This window comes from Eretmochelys imbricata, chromosome 4 (genome assembly GCF_965152235.1).
Source record: "Eretmochelys imbricata isolate rEreImb1 chromosome 4, rEreImb1.hap1, whole genome shotgun sequence".
In the NCBI taxonomy this organism is placed as follows: Eukaryota; Metazoa; Chordata; order Testudines; family Cheloniidae; genus Eretmochelys; species Eretmochelys imbricata.
The window spans coordinates 60,932,671-60,949,982 of NC_135575.1; the positions used below are offsets into that span (position 1 = coordinate 60,932,671).

The 17,312-nt window shown below is 38.5% G+C and overlaps 1 protein-coding gene across 4 annotated transcripts in view; it reads right to left on the reverse strand.

The window, feature by feature from the left end:
- LRBA (LPS responsive beige-like anchor protein) overlaps positions 1-17,312 on the reverse strand; it is a 552,094-nt gene that overhangs the window by 343,474 nt on the left and 191,308 nt on the right. For all 4 annotated transcript variants that reach the window (XM_077815359.1, XM_077815362.1, XM_077815360.1 and 1 more), the window contains one exon: positions 11,211-11,319. In XM_077815359.1, the coding sequence (XP_077671485.1) occupies positions 11,211-11,319 (109 nt within the window). The remainder of the gene's footprint in view (positions 1-11,210; positions 11,320-17,312) is intronic.

The window sequence follows — 17,312 nt, forward strand, 5'->3', positions numbered from 1 at the left end:
TGTGACAACTTTCTTTAATAAGCCTTTCATATAAAAATAACACTTTCAAAAAAAGAAAATTGTATTGCAGTAAATAGATAAAGCTCCTCAATGGTTGCCAAATGCATCTGGACCAGAAGTGACAATATGCTGGATCAAAACCTCTCAATCTAACACCACATTTAACAAACAGCTGCATATTTCATCCCTAATGAAGCCCTGGAAAGGAGAGTTCACTTTATTCTGGATGCAGGTATCATAGCAGATCTCACAAAGCAACAGAGGTGCATCATCTAAGGATCTTTTTCACATTAAGAATCCTATTAGAAGGAAAACACTAAAAGGTAATTGAATTTCCCTCAGTTATCTTCATCTCTGTCAGCTCCTGCTACAATAACTTACTCTCAAGAGCAGAGATAACTCAATTCTGTCCAGCAAGCATATGTTATGAATCTCCAAAGCAAACTTGTCTAAATCATTCTGGTCTTCTATCAAGGTTGGCTGTGGATATGAACTCTGACAGAAAGCAAACAAATTTATTTTTATCTTTTCAATAATTCACTTCCTCATGCTTTGATGGAAGAATCTAAAGACATATATGTTTCCACTAATTCTGGAATTATAAAGACCAGTTGAAAATGTTGCATCTGCAAACTATGCTATTAAAAATTGCTTAATTAACCATATTATTTTTAACAAAATTGATGGCAAAGTCTTGCCATAGCACTGTTTAACGTTTCTACAGATTTGCATGAACTAAACTGTCCTTTCATGTTTTATTTCCAAAGTTTGTTTCAAAATGGTTTTGATGTTTACACTTTCACATTCAAAGAAAGTAAATCTTATTTATACAGATTAATGTCAACAGAAAAAAATCCTATTCTTGTTTAGCTTTATTCCTTGCTTCAGTTCTTTTTTTATGTCTCAAAGTGATTTTTAAGAGTACAAAATATATTGATCAAGTAAAACAGCAAATGACGTTTATAAAAATATACTTAATCACTTTGGATAGGGATGTCTGCTTTGTATATTTTTTAAAATTACACATCTGTATTACAAAACTCTACTCTAACATCAAAGATGGAAAGAAGAAAAGCATGCCCAAAAATGTAATGAGAATACAATTGAAAAAAAAATGAAATCCTTTAGATCTGATTATTATTTACTGTTAAAATTTAAATGTATTAACAGCAGTTACTGTTAAGACTTTAGTGGATAATAATAGACATCATATTCTTGGGACCTTAAATTCCTATTATAAACAATGAGTGAAGTAAGGGTTATAAACACCTCAGAACTTCTTCAATGCGACAAACAATACCCTCTGCATTTAAAAAAGCCTTGTTCTTAAGATATATGCATTTGCCTTCTCAATCATACTACTGTCATCCTCGCCTTTCCCTTCTCCTGCCCCACTCAGTTTTAATCTCCTCCTGCTCGTCTCGCCTTAATTGTAAGCCTCTTTGGGGCAGGGAATCCATCTTTATCTGCATTATGAAGCACTATGCACATCTGTGGCCCTATGTATGTACTCATCCCAAGAAGTTCTAATATAAGTTGACACTTTTTTTTTCTTATTTTAAATTGTCATATCCTGTGTCACCCTTGTGGCCTCACGTTGAGAATTCAACATTCCAACAGTGGAAGGGATGAGGTCCCCCCTGGAGCTCATCAATGAACACGCCTTAATTGATCTCAGAAGTTTGTTGAGAGGCTCTATGGCAATTCCCTTCCCCATGTTCTGAGACCAAATACACTTCACTCTAGCAAGACTCTGCACGTAAAGACCTGTTTATCTAACCTAAATCATTACAATGGCCCAGGGGAGCATTATAAGCTACCAAGAATATAGCATAAAGGAGTCATAGCAGGGGTTAGGACATCTCCCCAGGTCCATATCCCCACTGCACAATGAAGTGTATGATCACTAGCTCTGCGAACTAGCCAGTTTAAGAGAGGCCATGTTAGCTGGCAGTCCTGCAGGTATGTGTTATCTGTACACAGTTGATATATACACTTTGGTTAGCCAGGAGTTTCAGTTAACTGGTGTTAGGCAAACAAGGGATGTACTGTTGATTAGATTGAACTGTATCCCCCCATTTCTTTTCTTTGTTATCCTTCCACATAATACCAACCCACAAAGTGATCCAGTTCTAGCTTATATAGAGCTATCCTTATAAGAGCCTGGGCGTGGCTCCCACCACAAACGGGCAACAATGATCACTACCTCAATAGAGAGTTGCTTATGGAAGATATTAAAACACTTCTTTCCTAGACAAAGGGATTCAAATTCAGATCTCTTCTGTTGTCATTAAACTGCCTGGCCAGTACCAGTCATGTTTTTTTATTTATCATTCAAGTAATTTAATGTACCTGCCTTGTTCAGGTCAAAGCAATCTATGCTTAAACTATTTAGCTATCCATGAAGGCTTTCTGCTTTTTACAGTGACTTGTCTTCATGGCTCATGTACCAAAAAAGCCTCATTAAAGAGGGAAATAAGTACTGCCTACAACTGTCCAAATGTTTTTTTTAGATTGAAAACACCAAATCAGGTACAGTAAGATATTAAATACAATAACACTATAAATACGCAATATATGTATTAAAGCCAGTTATTTTAGTCAGAACATATGACCCTAAACAACCCTTTCCTGTACAAATTACCACAAACACTCATACACACATTATAAACAAGGTAAATGTTAATTATTTGTTTTGCATAAACAGGTAAGATTACCAAGATTTCTGCTGGGAACATCTATTTTTTAAGCAAGCATTCTTTCGGGGCAACTGACAGTTTTCATATTATGAGGTCACTAAATATTTTGGGAAGCTAACAGCAGCCTGTTTCATTGTGAGACGGGAAAATAATTAATCAACTGAAAAATTAAGAGGCTCTATCATTCCTCTGAGTGGATTTTGTTATCAGTACCGAGAGAGTTTCTGTTGCCCTAGGCAAAATGAAGATATACACACCATTGACAGTTCAGTCAAACTTTTCCTATCACCAGCAACCAGACTCTGTCTCAGATACCTCAAGCTAAATGATACACATTTTGGCTATACGATGGTCTACCTTAGCCCCATCACAAAAGTCAGAGTTCATGAAATAAACTACCCTTGACTTTAGCAAGACCGTAATCCTCCACACATTAATGTAGGAGTAAACTTTCAATTCTTAGATCCTTATACTAGTTATACTCCTAATATTTTCACTCACAAAGATAACTCACATTAACACACGGAAGACATTGTTCCAAATAAAAGGACGCTGAAAATTGATAGTGTGCCAACACAACCAATACTTATACCAATGGCAAGAGAACTTCAGGATACTCTAAAGGGATGTTAAATAAAATAAATCATCCTCGTGCTGCGGTCTCTTAGCCAGGTTCTGCACATACTGCAGTATAATGCGCGAGATGTTTACATTGCTCACAACAGCAGCGGTGAGGTGAGCAGGCTCCATGCATGCCATATTATGGCGTCTGCACGGGTAACCCAGAAAAAAAAGGCGCCAAATGATTGTCTGCAGTTGCTTTCACAGAGGGAGGGGCGACTGACGACAGGTACCCAAAACCACCCGTGACAATGTTTTTGCCCCATCAGGCATTGGGAGCTTAAGCCAGAATTCCAATGGACAGCAGAGATTGCAGGAACTGTGGGATAGCTTCCTACAGTGCACCGCTCTGAGAGTCGATGCTAGCCACAGTAGTGAGGACGCACTCCGCCAACTTAATGCGCTTAGTGGGGACATACACAATCGACTGTATAAAATCGATTTCTAAAAATCAACTTCTATAAAATCGACCTAATTTCGTAGTGTAGACATACCCTTAGAGTAAGCCTCTGTCACCTTGAGAAAACAATAAACCCAAATCTTCAATTTGGGGGTCTCCAACATACTGCAGCAGCACAATACTTAGCATGTTGAGTCCCCAGAAGAAAATGCTCCCAAGCTGTGAATGTCACCAGAATGGTTTCTAATTTATTTTAATGTAACATCAAAAGTAAAACATTAAGAATAGGGTCAAAATACTTTTTACGTCCTTCTTCTGACAGATGGAGCTATAATGCTTAAACTACCCAATGCAAAACATAGCATTTATTTATTTATTTATTTATTTATTTAAAGCTGTACATTTGAGATGGAATTAAGTTGATTCACAGTGAAAGGTGTGATGTCATACTTTTGGATGTGATAACATGTCCTATTCCCAGGAAACTACATTTGCAATAACACAATGTGGCAACATAAAGGAGTATGACAGTTGGGTGTCAAGTACTACATAGTCTTTATTCAAACTGGACCTGCAAATAGATAAGACCCCACATTACTGTTCAGAATATCTAGTTAGTTAAAAGTATTTCTAAATACTTTATTTCTACAAATCTGGTCACTGTCATTTAGTGCACTGAAGACCCTTGCATGCCAGGATGCTGCAAAGAAATGCAATCCTTCCCTTCAAAGTGTCAGCTTGATATAAAAATTCTATAATAAAGCAGCTTTAATTTTAAAAATTAACCTTGGAAATTATATGGAGAGTATAGCTATATAATTAGGATAAACTCCCCTTCTCCCAACCCAAAAAAGGTGTATGTTGTGTATGTAGATTACCAGTTACCATAAATACCTGCCAGATGTACCAAGACACAAAAAAATGAAATTTGAAACAAGTGAAAAAGATTCACAAATATCCTTCTTGGGCTCCTTGACACTCACTGAATTAAGGCTATTCTGCTTGGCTTCCAATTCCTTTCGTTATTTCCCTTCTTACAAAAGAACATCCTTTATTACATTTCATGCTTAGCTACATGAATAGAGCAAAGGGTGGTGAATACTTATGATTGTGAATCATCAGAACTACCAAATTTAGCTTTCTGCCAAAAGAAAAACAAAATATCAAAATTACCAGAAGAAAGCCAAACAGGCAAGCTTTGCATATTACTTTAGCCAAGATACTGTTCTTATTAACATTAAGGTTGGTATTTCAGCATGACCCATAAAGTAAAACAGTCACAGTTTATTACAGCTAAACTATGTCCTATAAATTGGTACTGAAGAAGAATTCAAACTGTGAGGAAGTCTACGTTTTACGCATGAGAAAACATAACTGAACAGAAAAGGGCAACAAATTTTACAGCAGCTAGAAATACTAGATTTAATTACTGAAGGGAAATCATGCAGAGAAGTTAGCTGCCTAACATGATTTATAAGAAATGCAAAATTTGAATGTGAAATTCTCAGTTAATCAACAGAAACCCAGTAATAATCAGACCGCTAGTTTTTGCAGTTCCATCTATGATGCAGACTACCATCAAGTTCATGAGAGCAAAAAATAGAAAAAAGTTACAATGGCACTCCACATTTTTAAAGGACTAAAACCAGTAAAAGCACGGAGCTGAGGGGAGAAGGCTTGGCAGGGGGTGGGGAGAGGTGCAGTATTTTAAAGGGCAGCAGTTTGCATCCCTGATACAATGATTGGCCAGTCAAAGATTGTCACTGTATTGCTCAGACTGACTGAATGAAAAACACCAGAGATTAGTGTTTTAGATATCTGAGGGTTGTATTACACTACTACTCAGACCATGCACACCCTCACAATCTGCAATATTTTGACAAAAATATTATGAATGGTTTTATAAAGTGCCCGGTTCTGATCCCATGGTTCCCCACATAGATATCTTCTAGCCATGAAAGATCTGTTGTTGGAGGAATGATGAACTAAGATATTGTATGCTGACCATTTGAGTGGAAATGTGGTGGCATGGAATTTTGTCAAAATGTGGTAGTGTCACACAACTGACCTAAACGAATGCTAAAAACAGAAACCTGTACACCTCTAGGGTTTAATACTGCCTCCCTGCTTACAGCCCTTGGGTACATAGTTATTTAGATTTATAGAAAAATAAAAAGGGTGCAGTAGCTGTGGCAATAAGTTATAAAACAAAGCAAAATTAGACAGTGGAACACAAAACTTGCCCAATACCAAATCTGATTACCCTCCAAAGCCCAACCCTGCAACAGCCTGCACAAATAAATGTTCTGAGACAGAACACAAATCACCAGATTTTCAAGGTTACTTACACAAGGAGGACTGGATGGAAGCATGTAACTAACAGTTAAAGCGCAGGAGTGAGAAACAGGAAACCTGGGCAATATTCCCAGCTCTGACAATTACTCAGCGTGAAATTTTCAAAAAATGCCTACATGACCTTTGAGCACAGCACGCATTGCCATTCAGTGGCACTTGTGGTCCTAAGCCACACATGTGATCATAATATTTCTACTATCACTGTATAAACTGGGCAATCACACCCTCTGTGCTTCAGTTTCCCTATCTGCCATGGGCACTGGAACAATTTTTATAGCAGGGTTGCTGATGATGGAAATCATGTGTTTTATTACTACTTCAAGCCCGAGCACCAGCACCACTTCCATCTGTAAAATGAGGATAATCATAATGATAATATCACCTCACTGTTCATGTCTGAGGCTTAATTAAACTGTAAGATGTGTGTATGTTCCACTCCCTCTGTGCACCCCTATGCAGATCTACATAGCCATAGATATATCTTCTCAGAGCACAAAGGAATATTGTTGGTGAAAGAGGAGGACCAGAAAGAGCACAGGAAAATGGGCTGGTCTCTGTTGACTTTTTACAGCCAAAGAAAGCCTTATCCCACACACCCATCTCTCATCTCTATTGTCTTCCTTTTCCTTATGTCTCCTTCACAACTCCCATTTGCCTAGGAGCAGACCCAGACCTAGAAGAGGCCAAAGCAGATTCTTATATGGCCAAGAGGAAATGATCCCAGTCACCAAAGAGAGGAATGACTCCTGGATTCTTTAGCTTCTCCTGATCCTGAGGGCAAAATTGTTCACATGCCTCATTCTATGACCTCTGTCACTACTCCTTTCTGCAGCGTTCACTTGCTGCTTCGTCGGCAAAGAAATTCTTTCTGTATTTGTAATGGAGAAAGGATCACATACTAGGATCCCAATCCCTCTAAACATCTGGAAGTTGACATCTACAGAGATGATACATGCTCCATTACACTCCACCTCTGAATAATAGAATGGTAGGATTGGAAGGGACCTTCAGAGGTCATCCAGTCCAGGCCCTTATCAGGACTAAGTATTATCTAGACCATCCCTGACAGGTGTTTGTCTAACCTGCTGTTAAAAATCTCCAATGATGGAGATTTCAAAACCTCCCTAGGCAATTTATTCCAGGGCTTCACCACCCTGACAGTTAGAAAAAACTTCCTAAGGTCCAACCTAGACCACCCTTGCTGCAATTTAAGCCTATTGCTTTTTGTCATATCCTCAGAAGCTTAGGAGAAAAAAAATTTCTCCCTCCTCCTTGTAATAACCTTTTATGGACTGGAAAACTTATCACGTCCCATCTCAGACTTCTCTTCTCCAACTAAACAAGCCCAGTGTTTTCAATCTTCCCTCATAGGTCATGTTTTCTAGATCTTTAATCATTTTTGTTGCTCTTCTCTAGACTTTCTCCAGTTTGTCCACATCTTTCCTGAAATGTGGTGCCCAGAATTGGACATAATACTCTAGTTGAGGCCTAATCAGCATGGAGTAGAGCGGAAGAATGACTTCTGATGTCTAGCTTACAACACTCCTGTTAATACATCCCAGAATGATGTTTGCTTTTTTTGCAACAGTGTTACACATTGACTCATATTTACCTTGTGATCCACTATGACCCCAGATCTCTTTCTGCAATACTCCTTCCTAGGCAGTCATTTCCCATTTTGTATGTGTGCAGCTGATTGTTCCTTCCTACTTGGAATTCTTTGCATTTTTCCTTGTTGAATTTCATCCTGTTTACTTCAGACCATTTCTCCAGTTTGTCCAGATCATCTTGAATTTTAATCCTACCCTCCAAAGTACTTGCAACCCCTCCCAGATTGGTATCACCTGCAAACTTTATAAGTGTACTCTCTATGCTATTATCTACATCATTGATGAAGACATTGAACAGAACCGGACCCAGAACTGATCCCTACGGGATCCCACTTGATATGCCCTTGCAGCTTGACTGTGAACCACTGATCACTACTCTCTGGGAACAGTTTTCCAACCAGTTGTGCACCCACCTTAAAGGAGCTCCATTTAGGTTGTATTTCCCTAGTTTGTTTATGAGAAGATCATGCGAGACAGTATCAAAAGCCTTATTAAAGTCAAAATACACCACATCTATCGCTTCCCCGCATCCACAAGGTTTGTTACCCTGTCATACAAAGCTATTATGTTGGTTTGACACAGTTTGTTCTTGACAAATCCATGCTGTTACTTATCAACTTATTATCTTCTATGTGTTTTCAAATTGATTGTTTAATTATTTCCGACATTATTGGACTCATGCAGCAGAACAATATCTCCTCTCTTACCCTGGTGTCTGTGCTTTCCCCTCTGCTTCTGCTCCTTGCCTGGCCTCTTCTCGCGGTTGCCTCCAGTGACTATCTAATACTATATACTTTATTTAATTATCAATCTCCTCTCACAATCTTTCTCTTTCCTTCCTCATGACACCAAACCCTCCAGGAATCAGACCACAAAGTTTTAAATGGTGGGAGTGAAATTTTGGCTTCCACTGAAATTGGAAGCCTTCATTTTTTAAAATGAAACCTTCTATTTCTGAAAATAATTCCACAGAAAATTCTGTCTTGGTTCCAGGATAGAGAAATCTGATGACCTTCAGAGCACATTGCAATGCCCATCTCTTTTTCCTGGCTTTGGGAAGGTAAAGATTTACGAGTGAGGAGTGGTAGGAACATAGCAGAAAGCCTTAAAAGCTGTTTTTGTGGTGGCCTATTGATGACTAAAGGTTATTGTAAGTTGTTTCAGAAGCACTAAGAATAAAAGTAGGAATGTTCCTTCTATTGTTTATCCATCTAAATAAATAAAAAAATGACAGCAAATCCTTTCAAAGTTGTCAACATTTTGTGAATTCCTCTCCCTCATTATGATACACTGGGCATTCTTCCCCATTTAGGTCTGCCGCTATCTCTCAGTCCTGACCAGAAACAGTTGCCCTATTCCAGTGCTAAACATTTTCTGAACAGACTGCCATTCACACCAAATTCTGTGGCAGTTTTGTGATAAGTGACTACAGTGGAATCTTGCCAAACAATTTCACTTGTGATTAAAACCAGGCTTGAGTCTATCTTTCTTCAAGGGAAATACTGTTGGACTAACCTACTTTGCCACAACATTCCTTAGTCTTTCCATTTCTTGGAGTTTTTATTATACACATCTGCTCATTTTCCTGGTCTGTTAAAGCAATAGCACAGTGCACTACACACACAAAAAGTCTGAAGATCAATCCATGACACAAACGTGACAAGCCATTCTGGGATTTCTGAACTTTGATGGATGTTCTAAGAGGAGTGCATTTGTGTGTGGCTAGTTATTTCTCCTCCACAGAAAGCTTACAAAGCTGATTGAAGTGTGCCACATAATTAATTTACGTTTGATGTTAAATCTGGCATTTAAGTGTTACGGAATTCCAAAAGTTCTAATAGCTGTATTATTTTTATGCATATACAGAAATGATCCTATAAAGTTAGATTTTTCTAACACATCTTTCAGCAGCAGATGCACTGAAACAAAATTAACCCTGATAAACAAAACAAGACAGCTTTAATGTAATTCCTGGTTAAGTTCAAGATGATATGAGTTAAACCCCTCGAGCCATCATACTGAGATAGCACAGATTCAAAGCAACATCAACTAAGTGTCAGCCAACTGCTGTCCTAGAGAGATCAGGCATAAGCTATACTAAAAATAAAGTTCTTGCTCAGCATATGTTCCTGACAGACACCATAAAAAAGGTGTTTTGTGACAGAAATAATGTTAATGGTGATGTTGCCATTGAATCAGTGTATTCATTCATATCCCATATTTGCATGACAAGGCCCAATGCTTTTCACATAGCTTTCCCCACACCCTCACTCTTTTCTTACAGTATGCAGCTGGAGAAAAAAGGGAGCTGTTCTTCTAATCAGTGACACCATGTCATGCATGGAGCTTCTGCATAAATCCAGATCATAAAATGTCAAGCATGTCCCACTCCAATGATTATCAGGCACTGAACTAAAAAGATGCAGTTTTCATCTCCACAGGACTGTCGCCAAACCCTGGATTGCCTTGATGTAATAAATGAAACATGCCTACTATTTCACCACCACAGAATGGTCCTATAGATATCTTACATCATCTTTGTTTGCAGGAGGAGGTATCTAGGCCTAGATGAAGTGTAGATATGTTACTAAACAACGCACAGCTTGAATCTTGGGTCCAACACAGATGACCTTCAGACATAAGCACGGTCTAAAATAAATATGCTTTCATCTTTGGGAGTATTTTATTTAAATAAAGATTTAAGAGACAAACAGCTTAGAAATACATTAAACACAAGCATGCCTTCATACACTTAATGTTTCACTTTAACAACAAAACCACAAGCAATATGGTATTCCAGAAAAAAGACTAAGTTCCCTTTAAGCAGAACTGAAACTATATATGAGATATCACAAGTTTTGGGTTTGGTTTTTTTTGTTTGTTTGTTTTTTTAAACAATGGCATAATTAACAGAGTTCTTTCGTGTGTGGTTTTTTTAAGCAGTGCAGCTCCAAAACTGCAGATTTGGTTAAATAGGAGTTACAAATAAGATTTGCATTTTTTGTTATAGTTCTATGAATATATATGTTTATATTTTATTTTAAAATTCTCCTGGAGTGACAAAAATAGCAATGCAACAAAACTGTATTGAGCCACATGAAAAAGTGAAATTGTTTAAAAATGATCCCAGATGAGTTAAATAAGCAAACCATATAATTTGCTGATGTAAGTTAACACTGGTAAGGAATTTTTTAACTGTGAATTTTATCTTGATTTATGACCCTTTATTAAAATAGTTTTGATGCTACAAAGCTTCATTAACACAAAACACTACACTATTATTTACTTGATGTAAGTGACTAAAGTATTGGTATGCTAGAGACTCCCTTTTTGCCCACCTTCCTCCTCCCAAAAAACAATATTATTTGTAGATTCTGCAAGATGCTGAGCACTCCTGCAGGTTTCTGAGCATTCTGTACTTCCACTGAAGTCAGTGGGACTTGAGGTCACGTAATACCTCCCAAACATCTTGCAGGATTGAACTGCCTTAGCATTTGCTGGCACACAAGGTTTTTTACTTCTTACCTCAAATTCAGCATGTCTGTGAATATCCTCTGCTCTCTGTCTACTTAGGATAAATTCTGCTTCATTTGCCACTCTTACTAAATGATCCTTCATTGTTTGGCTCAGCAATCTGTTGACATAAAATATTTAAAGATTAACCAGTGCTTATGAATTCCAAAAACTAGTATCTGAAGAGGCTATTTATATACAAAATGTTTGAGCTTTGTTCCAAAATACCAACCTTATTTTAACAAAAAAATTGAACAAAATTATTTTGTAAACAACTGATCTGCAGTTTTCTGGCAGCCTACTGAAAACGTGTTTCAAAAAGTTATCAACATGAGGTACTGGAAAACACTCCAATCACAATACAAAGTGCAAGTTTGTTTGGCTTCAAATATACATATGTACAATGTAAGAAAACATCCCCGTATGCATATGCACATACTAAATGACACGGCAAATATTAAGAATGGTAATCAACACCTGACACAAACATTGTCGTAGGATCACACTGGTCCATAAATAAAGAGTAGGATAGTGCACCTGTGACTCACCAGCTGACCCCAACTGGGCTTAAGAGAGGGCATCTGCAACATATAAATGGCAGAGCCTGACAACAAACTAAGTCAGGAAAAGAGCTGGTGAGACCTCTCTACATGAGAGATCAGCAGCTCAGAACTGCTGGAGAGCAGGAGATTGTAGCTGGTCCATAAAGGAAGCTATAGGTGGTTGCAGGTACATGTGCTGCTCTGCTACCCTCAGCCTGACCCAAGCCAGAGGAATGAGGGCCAGAAGGCAGCAGAGATAGTTACCTGCTGACTTCTAATCCAAAGGGCTGAAGGCAAGGGAGCAGCAAAGGGTTTACCTGATGACACCTCCATGCTGGAGTAAGAAGGCCAGAGAGGGCTGAGGGACAACTGAAAGAGGGATGCTCTCCTGCTTAGAATGAAGTCCCAGCAGAAAGGCTGTGGTTGTTCCTGCTGAAAAGAGTAAGGCTGCACTCCACCTAGAAGGGCTGGGGTAGCTGCCCTTGCAGAAGGACAGGAAAGGACCGGTAAAGAGCCCAGATGTGACAGAAAACACCAGAGTGTGATATGCAATTTGCCAATGAAGTAGAGATCATGGGATTTTAAGAACTACATGTAATGGGGTATGACAAATGGACAGTATTTTTGGGACTCTTGTTACAGACTATTTGCCCTATGTTTTTTGTAACAACCAGCCCCAACAAGAGTTATTATTCAGGCAAGAAATTGTGTGTGGAGTTACTGGGCACTATGAAGGAGAGAAACTGAGGCAGGCAAGCCCATTGCAGCCTGCTGCTTCAGGGGGCTGTAACGACAAACATCCAAATACGTCCGTTTACCTATACACACCCAACGTAATTAATACATGAAAAATAAAGTAATTATAAAATGCACTGTTCTTCCCTCATCTATAAATAGGACCCTACCAAATACACAGCCATGAAAAACGCATTATAGAGACATTGAAGGTTATTTGGGGTGGGGGTGGGGGTCATGGTATTACCACCCTTACTTCCGCATTGCCTTCAGAGTTGGGGGGCTGGAGAGCAGCAGCTGTTGACCAGGCGCCCAGCTCTGAAGGCAGCACCCCATCAGCAGCGGAGCAGAAGTAAGGGTGGCGATACCATACCACAGCACCCTTACTTCTGCACTGCTGCCTTGAGAGCTGGGTGACCAGAAAGTGGTGGCTGCTGACCGAGGGTCCAGCTCTGCAGGCAGCAAAGCTGAAGTAAAGGTGGCAATACCATACCACGCCATCCTTACTTCTGCACTGCTGCTGGCAGCAGCTCTGCCTTCAGAGCTGGGATCCAGCCAGCAGCCACCACACTCTGGCCTCCCAGCTCTGAAGATAGCACCACCACCACCAGCAGCACAGAAGTAAGGGTAGCAGTACGGCAACCCCCCTACAGTAACCTTGCAAACCCCCCCCCCCACTCACACACCCCTCCTTTTTGGGGTACGACCCATACAATTACAAAACCATGAAAATTCAGATTTAAATAACTGAAATCATAAAATTTATGATTTTAAAAATCCTATGACTGTGAACTTGACCAAAGTGGACTGTGAATTTGGTAGTGCTCTATCTATAAAGAATGTCTATAAAATGGAAGCTTTACATTAAATTATAAGTAACATTTTAAGGATTACAAAACATCCTCAGACTCATGAACTAAACGCTAAGACATATAGCTGTTCTAGTTTACACAGCAAATAAAGCTGTAATTCAATCTAGCATTTCTGAGGCCTTCATAAACTTTAAGAGCACAGCTTCAGAGCAGTTTATGAATGGTAGCAAAGCTCATGGTTGAATTACAGCCCAATTACGCAGTGAGTTCATATATTGTTACTAAAAACATTCATACAGATTCTGTTTTTAAATTAGTTAAGAGGAATTTATCAAGTTAAAATTAGCTATACAATGATGTACAATGGGGCAGGAGATATAAATTCTTTCAAGCATGCACCATATGAACCAGCAGAGAATATAGGTGAATTGTGTCAAAAATACAGTACACTATGATAAATGTATTTTGTGACATTTTGTGTTTACAATATAGAAAACATCAATGCAATATCACACATGTAAGACAAAAGGTGCCTTTGTGAGAGATAAAATAACTTATTCAAGTTCACATTCTATCTAAACTCTAACTCACTATCCCCTTCTGAATATACAAAACTTGCATACGTATTTCTAGGCATTTGGCTTGCTCACATTCTGTGAGCAAAGCAATGGTCTCAGAAGTGTTCCTCATACTCATCAATACATATAAGGCTATAAGGGTGGGGCACTGATCAAACAGACTGGAGCAACTAAAGTTACTTTCCCTAGCCTTAATGCCATCAGAATGAATAGGAGAAGAAAGAAGGAGAAACATCTTGGTCTTTCAACAGCCAAGAAAGAGAAGCTGATATATTCTTAAAAAAACAAGAAAAAAAAAAACAAGTTGATGTATCCATGCTTATTTGACACTGGCTGCCTCTTCTGTCTCCTTCTAATTGTTCTCCTGTTGTTGAGGATCTCTCTCTGCAACTCCAGAAACTGGGACAGCCTTTCCTCATATCTCTGCTTCTGCCTCATCAAATCTGTATGCTCAGCTGAAAAAAAATCTTCTTTGCCTATTTTAACACTTCAGTGCATTGGTTAATGCCCTTGGGCCAGGGGAGAAGATGAAAGAAACTTGGAGCAGGCAAAGACCTGGGAAGGGGTTCTCTGCACCCATCATGTGAATGATCTGAGAGAAAGACACCAGGATCCCGCTGGGGCAAACTCTCAGATGAAGAGGGCTGAGAAGCCCTGGAAGAAGAGCTCTAAAGATGGTGAAGTCCCGGAGACAAGACTGTAAGGAGCAATGAGCCTGTCTGGGTTGCTTCGAATTGTTCAAAATCACTGTTGCCATGTTAAATAAAAAAAAAACCGAGGGAAAAAAAATTGAAAATGTGAAGCTGTTTGGAGCATGGTTTCACCTTCCCAGATGGGGTATAGTGAGGATTCCTTACATATATATCCCAGCTGGGAAGGCGAGACCTATATTTCAATTTCTCTTACCTTCTCTTGTTTTTGAATATCAATTTTACTCCAATAAGTGACTGTAAAAAGAGTTTTTTATTCAACCAATCTGCCACTGTGTGAATTCTTCTGCTTATATTAATGACAAAAATTAAGTTTTCACCGCTTTTTAATCCCAATAGCATTGCAGAGCCAATACACCCATAGCTATGTAATGCACATTTTATCCCTTTTAATGCTTCAAAAGAATTAACAAAATTCCAATTCCAAGGCAATGAGGTTACAGAGGTGTAAAAGTGAGCACATAATTTTGTCCTGCTATTGAAAATGCATAAACAGTTCTGTTCATGCTTTAGAAGGAATAAACATACACCCTATTTTGACAATGGTGCTACAAAAGTATAACAACTAACTGGTGACAGAATTTGAGCCCTCTTCCTCTGAATCTTTATTATTCGTTATGCAATAGCCAGAAGTAATTCATCTGGACTTTTAGATCAAAGGTGGAAGTCTGTAGGATTTGCTGTTGGAAAGATATCTGTACATTTATGATCAAGCTGCTGGTCACAGTGGTATCTTTGCAAGTTTGCTCCAGAGGTCACTGCAGCACAAACAGAACACTATGATGCAATTTTTAATTATTTTTCAGAGTAAACTCACACTTTATTTTCAAACAAGAACATTACATTCTGAAGTTATTTGGTATATTGGATTAAGCTGTATAAAGCACAAAAACATTTTCATTGTATATATATTTTTATAATATCCAAAAACAGCTTCAGGTTCTAGCGTTTGTCATATCCAAATCTCCCCATTCCAAGTCAAATAACCTTTGTTACTGTACTGAAGAACACTGGAGAGTTAAAACTGGAATCTCAGGAAAATATGCTGCTTGATCTTAAAAAGTCTGATTATACTGAAACGTTCTGGGCAGGTGAAGCCTAGTTCTTCTGGTGAGAAATGGGGTTGGTAGTAATCCAGAACTACATGGCATTCAAAGCAAAAGGCAACATTATTATAGATTTTCTCAGCCGTTGTATGCTCAACAATATTTTGAGGCTTTTTTGCATTACTCAAAAACTTGAGTTGCCCTCTCCTTCCTCCTTTACATGCATGTCTTCCCCTCCCCCCTCACCCCACACACACACACACACACAGTTCTTGAGCTTCTACAGGCTCTATTCCACAGGGCAAGAAAGTGAGAGGTGTCTGCACTGGTATGGGTGAGAGGAAATGAGTGAATGGTTGTATGCAGTAAAGGATGAGGGCAAGAAGGAGAAAAGGAGGGAGAAAAACAATGAGGTAAAAAACAAAAAAAGTGAGTGAAAGGAAAGCGATAACTGAAATGGGGAGAGATGGGAAAAGAAGTAGAGAAAAAAATGAAGAAAATAGAGGCTAAGAGATGAAAAATAATTAAAACAGTAGAAAGAGAAAGAAGAACTGGAAATAAAGGAAGGACTTGAAGAAAATGTTAAATTAAAAACAGGTCAGAAAAAAAAAAGAAGTAAAGGAGCTGGGATGGGAAGAAAACAGCAGAGGGGACATTGATAAGCAAGTATAGTTTTCTACCACTCTTCTGTATAATGTGTCCTGATTTCCACAGTAGGAGAATGGCAGGAAGGAGGTGGCGAGGAGAAAGAACACGCTTTTCTCCTCTTTCCAGTACCCTTCTTTCTACATTCATCCTCCCAACCTTGCCTGGGCACACACCCATGTTTTTCATTACAGAATCTGGTCATCCAGTTTTCATTAACAGCATGTCAGTGTTTGTCAGACTTAAAGTCTTAACATTAATGGCTTTAAAGCAGTTTCTTATAATAGTGGCTGAAAAGAAGTATTACCAGGCCTCAGGAGTGATACACATTTATTTTCTTCACTGTAACACCTTTTTGGCCTGCATGAGTGGAATATCATTTTCTGAAATCTATTCTCAGCTGGTAGTTCATCCATCTTTTCTCCTTTGCTTCTTCACTTCTCACTAAGTACATTCTTTTCTTTGCTTTGTTAGCAGCTGGTCTTAAGGAATCTCAAGATTGTATAGTGATTTGTGGTTTGGATCTCTCTCTAGTATTACATGCTGAACTAACTGAGGTCAAGCCAGTCTCCACTCTGATGGATGAAGCTGGAAGAGAATTACCTCTCCAGTATGCTAGCACTTCTAACAGAAGATTTCTAACAATTGACTTTAAATGTTATTTTTATATTGGCCCTTTAAAAAGACAATTTTAGACTCAAAGCAGTCTTACAATTTGGACTGAGACCATAATGGAAACATTTCAACTTAAGTTTTTACTTTTACACAAAAGTAAAAAAACAACAGAAAATCATTGTTTAGAATAAGTGCTTATCAACATGAACTTTAAGCATATTAAATATTGTCCTAGGGATATGGAAGCAAAGATTTTATAGAATTTTTGTGAGGTGAGAGAAGGGTTAAACACATCGCTAATGTTTTTCAAATATCCATTTTGTGAACTTGAAAATATTTCCTTTGAACTATTCTTCAGTCAGGGAACTAGCCTTATAGGTTTTTAAAACTGACAGCATTGGCATACATGGGACAAATACTTTGCCCTTTCC